The sequence below is a fragment of the Charadrius vociferus genome, unplaced genomic scaffold (genome assembly GCF_000708025.1).
Source record: "Charadrius vociferus isolate BGI_N301 unplaced genomic scaffold, ASM70802v2 scaffold656, whole genome shotgun sequence".
NCBI classification, from domain to species: Eukaryota; Metazoa; Chordata; class Aves; order Charadriiformes; family Charadriidae; genus Charadrius; species Charadrius vociferus.
In genome coordinates this window covers 7,793-12,526 of record NW_009648781.1, presented here as the reverse complement: position 1 = coordinate 12,526, position 4,734 = coordinate 7,793, and the positions used below count along the sequence as shown (strand labels likewise).

General features: G+C 50.7%; 1 protein-coding gene across 1 annotated transcript in view; it reads right to left on the bottom strand.

The window, feature by feature from the left end:
* Window positions 1-3,517, bottom strand: part of LOC104288027 (zinc finger protein 501-like) — a 10,221-nt gene extending 6,704 nt beyond the window's left edge. The window contains exons 1-2 of the mRNA XM_009886764.1: window positions 3,371-3,517; window positions 3,136-3,142 (exon numbers count right to left, since the gene is read on the bottom strand). Coding sequence (XP_009885066.1) covers window positions 3,136-3,142; window positions 3,371-3,517 — 154 coding nt within the window. The remainder of the gene's footprint in view (window positions 1-3,135; window positions 3,143-3,370) is intronic.
* Window positions 3,518-4,734: the final 1,217 nt, after the last annotated feature.

The following is a 4,734-nucleotide window of genomic DNA, read 5'->3' as shown; positions in this document are numbered from 1 at the left end:
CAAAAAAAAAAAAATTTACATTTCTCAAATTTTGTTGAAAAAAAACCTTAAATTTAGGGCCGGGGGGGAGTTTTCCGTTCCGTTCAGGAGTTAAAGGGTTATTTGGGATTTTTGCCGGTTTTCCCCTCATTTTTAACCCCCCCTCCCGCCGGTTCCCACCCTGTTTTTATTTTTTTTCATGAAAAAACAAGAAAATCCCCCACAAATGTGGAGATTTCTCCCCCTCCCGGAGCTGCCGGTTCCCACCGGCCCCGGTTCAAAGGGCCCATTTTGGGTTTTTTTTTTACTCGAATTTAGGGACAAAACAGCTCCGCGGACTTCCAAAAGTGGAGAAAACGAAGTAAAAAAAATTCTGTCTATTTATAGGTATTCCTTCGGGCGGCGGAAAGTTATTGCAGCTGCAGAAAGATGAAGAAAAAAAATCACGTGAAATTTAAAATATATAAAAACTATAAAACATAAGAAATATAAAACTATAAAAAAGAACATATGAAGTATAAAATCACGAGGAAGTATAAAATCACAGTAAAACATCAAATCGTGGTAAAATATAAAATGTAAATGCACAATAAAGCGTAAAATATAAATTTACGATAAGATGTAAAATCCCGATAAGATGTAAAATCAGCATAAAACATAAAAATGACAAGAAAATACGAAATATCAATTCACGAGAAAAAGTAAAATGTAAGATCCCAAATGTAAAATTATGTTGAAATGTAAAATCAGCATAAAATTTAAAATCTAAAATCCCAATAAAATATGAAGTGGCGTTAAAGTGTAAAACGTAAAATCTCGAGAAAAATATATGAAGCCGTGATAAAATATAAAATGATGTTAAAACGTCAAATCCCGATGAAATAGAAAATCGCGACAAAATGTAAAATAGAGAATCACAACAAAATGCAAAATATAAAGATCGCAACAATGTATAATGTAAAATCACGATAAAATGTAAAATGATGTTAAAATATAATTATATGATAATTAAAAGACTAAGGGACTAATGAAAGAAATAACAATTATGTATTAAAATAACGAACGCCGACTTCCGTCATCCCACGTTCCTCTCCTCAATAAATCCCTCTTCCCCTCTTGGGAAGTTTTTCCCCTTATTCGCCCCAAAATTAAATTTAAAAATTGATCCATCGGTCAATCTCTGCGTCGTTTCTCTTTCAAAACTCCACCGGTTGAGGGTGGGTTTTTTTTTTTCCCCCTAAATAAATTAATTTAACCAAATAAACTGGTTTGGACTGGTGGCCCGTGGTCCAGGTCACAGGAGAAGGTTTCCCGTGGCCGGGAGGGTCCCCATGGCCAGGAGAAGACTTCCCATGGCCGGGAGAAGGCCCCACCATGGCCAGAAGGTTCCCCATAGCCAGGAGAAGACTTCCCACGGCCTGGAGAAGGACCCCCACAGCCAGAAGGTTCCCCATGGCCACAAGGTTTGCCAGGGCCACAAGAAGGCCCCGCACGGCCAGGAGGTTCCCCATGGCCAGTAGAAGGCTCCCCATGGCCAGAAGTTTCCCCACAGCCAGGAGAAGGCCCCCCCAAGGCCAAAAAATCAAGCCCAACTCCATCCCATCCTTTTCTGGGGTGGTCTGAGGCCTTCTCCTCTCCATCACGGGGCTGGAGACCTTCCTTCGGTGGAGAACACGTCCCGATGGGGACACGTCTCCGGGCTAAAAGCATGGGAGATGGAGGCTGCAGGCCACCGGTGGCCACATCTCCTGGGTGGAAAGGAGAACCCACCCCACATCCCTCATCATCATCATCATCACCCACAGGTGGGGAACTGGTGGGGAGCCCATCCTGGAGATGTTGGTCCCTGGGGAACCGGCAGCGGCCAACATGGCCGTTCTTGAAGGTCAAAGGCAGCGGGAAGATGGAGAAGTGGTTCGGGTGAAGGGAGGGGATGAAGCAAGACCTTCCTCATCAGGGTGGACGGGGTGGTGGACAGGGTGGGGGGGGGAACACACGCGAGATGACCCAGAGTGGGGGAGGAGGAATCGCCCACCTCGAAGAACCAACCCCCAGAGGAGATGGGTCAAAAAATAAACCCCCAAAAAGAGGGATTTTGAGCTGAAGACACCGTTTTTCACAGGTCTTGATGGAAAAAGTCCTCCTCCTCCTCCCTGAGGGGGTGGGGAATAGATCAACCCACCTCCTCATCCCTCCCCCCACCCCACCAGGTGTCAACGACCCTTTTCTTCTCCCGATGGCCCATCAGGTACACCCCCAACGCCACCATTCAGCCCCGGGGAAAGTCTCCCCACCCCCCACCCCATCCCCACCTCCAATTAAGGACAAAAAAAGCCCTTAAAGATCCTCCTGGTGGGATTATTTCTGCCCTTTTTTTTTTTTTTATGGGAAGCAAAAAAAAAAAAAATATTAAAAACCCCAAAAAAAAATCATTTTTTGTCGTGTCCCCCCCCCAAGTTCTTCGTGGGTTCTCGTGTTCACGCGGTCAATGAAAATTGAGATTTATTTTTTTTTTTTAAGTTTTTTTCCACCTTATTTGTTCCTCCTGCAGGGTTTCTCCGGTGGGGTGGGGTTGGGGGGCAGCAGCTTCAGCTCAGGTTTGTTGGAGGAAAGAACTTGTCCTAAAAAAGGATCTTCTCCCCCAGCGCAGGAGGAGGGTTTGGGGCAGGAAAGGGGCTCCGGTGGCCTCGGCCACCCCCACCAGGCTCCAAAAAACCATCTCGGTAGCGTCTCCCGGTGGGGAAAAGCACCTTCCCGCCCCTCCTTGGACATCTGGTGGGTCTCCAAGGGGAGATCGGCCCCACCTCGCCCTGACCTGAGTCCTTCACCCCCTTGGGGAGGGAGGGGAACCCCACAGGAACCAGTCCCCGTCCTGCCCGTGGCTCTGGTGTGTGGTCCGGGTCACCAACAATGAGGTCACAGTGGCCACGGTGGACCTCAGAGCCCTCCAAGGCTGGTGGGGTCACACCAGCTTGGTGGTCACCACACCTTGGTGGGACACCATGTTACCTGCAAGTTATAAGACAAGACCACACGTCAGTGGGTCACCACACGTCAGTGGGTCACCACACGTCAGTGGGTCACCACACAACACTTTGGTGAGTCACAAACACCTCAGTGGTCTCCACACCACAGCTTGGTGGGTCACCATGTTACCTACAAACTAGAAGACAAGAACCACACCTCAGTGGGTCACAAACACCCTGGTGGGTCACCGCACCTCAGTGGGTCACCACACCCCACCCTGGTGGGTCACAACACCACACCTTGGTGGGTCACCATGTTACCTGCAAACTACAAGACAACCTCCACACCTCAGTGGGTCACAAACACCCTGGTGGGTCACCCCACCTTGATGATCACCCCACCACACCTTGGTAGGTCACCCCACCTTGATGGTGACCACTCCATCGGCTGCACCCACCTCCTCTCTTCCCACTTCCGTCGCTTCTGATCTCGAGGACTCATTCTTTTTCGCGGCTGCGGAGAAGATCCGAGCGGAGGAGAACCTCTCCAGAAGCTCCTCCTGGAGGAACATCGGGGTTTAACGGCTGCAGTTGGGGCACTATCGACCCCAACCCTCAGCGTGGACCACTCCAGGTCTCAGATCACCCAACGCTTTCTTTTCCCCCCCCCGAAGTCTTTAAACTATTTTTTTTTCCCCCCTCCACTTCTTCTCTCCCACCCCTCCCACCTCCTGAGGCCCCACAGCTTTCGCCCACTTCCTCCCAACTCTTCCTGCTCGCCGCCTTCTTCGCCCAAAAAGTCATAAATTTCGGTCCCCCATCCCAGCAGCCCCTGGGGCTCAATTTCTCCACCGCTCCCTTCTTACCTCAACGTCCAGAAAGGTGTCCTCTGCCCATTTAAACTAACAAAAAATGGGCATTTTGGTGGGTTTTGTCACCATTTGGGCATATTTTGACACATTTTTGGCATATTTTGTCACAATTATGGCATATTTTGTCACCCGCTCCATGCCCGTGTGACGTCACGGCTCTTGGGTATCCAGACCCCGCTCGGCTCTTCTCCTCGGCCGCAAAAAAAAGGATGATGATTCCTCGAGACCAGAAATGGCGGAGGTGGGAAGAGAGGAGGTGGGCGCAGCCTTTGGGGTGGTCCCCACCAAGATGTTGCGACCCACCAAGGTCTGGTGACCCACCAGGGTGTTTGTGACCACCAAGGTGGGGTGTGATGACCCACCGAGGTCTGATGACCCACCAGGGTGTTTGTGACCACCAAGGTGGGGTGTGGTGACCCACCAAGATCTGGTGACCCACCAGGGTGTGTGTGACCACCAAGGCGTGGTATGGTGACCCACCGAGGCGTGGTGACCCACCAACCTTGGAGGGTTTTGAGGTCCACCATGGCCACCGTGACCTCGTGGCGGTGACATGGAGCACACGTCATCTCAGGGCCCACAGCATCTCCAGAGCTGTGGGGTTGGGACCATCGGGGGACCCACAGCATCTCCAGAGCTGTGGGGTGGGACCAGAGGTGGTTTCTCCCCCCCCACCCCCTCATGGGAGGTCGTTACCCCTCAGGGGGTCAATGGGCCGTTGGGGACATTCCCACCCATTGTCCCCACCAGGAGCTCCATTAACATCCCAATGGCCCCTCCGGGGGTGGGGTGGGGGTGGCCTTAACCCTTCTCTGACACCGTCGGGGAAGGAAAAACATCACCGCAGCAGCAAAAAAAAAAAAAACCCACCAAAAAAATTCCCAAAACAGCCGCTTTTTGCCCCAAAAAGAGGCCAC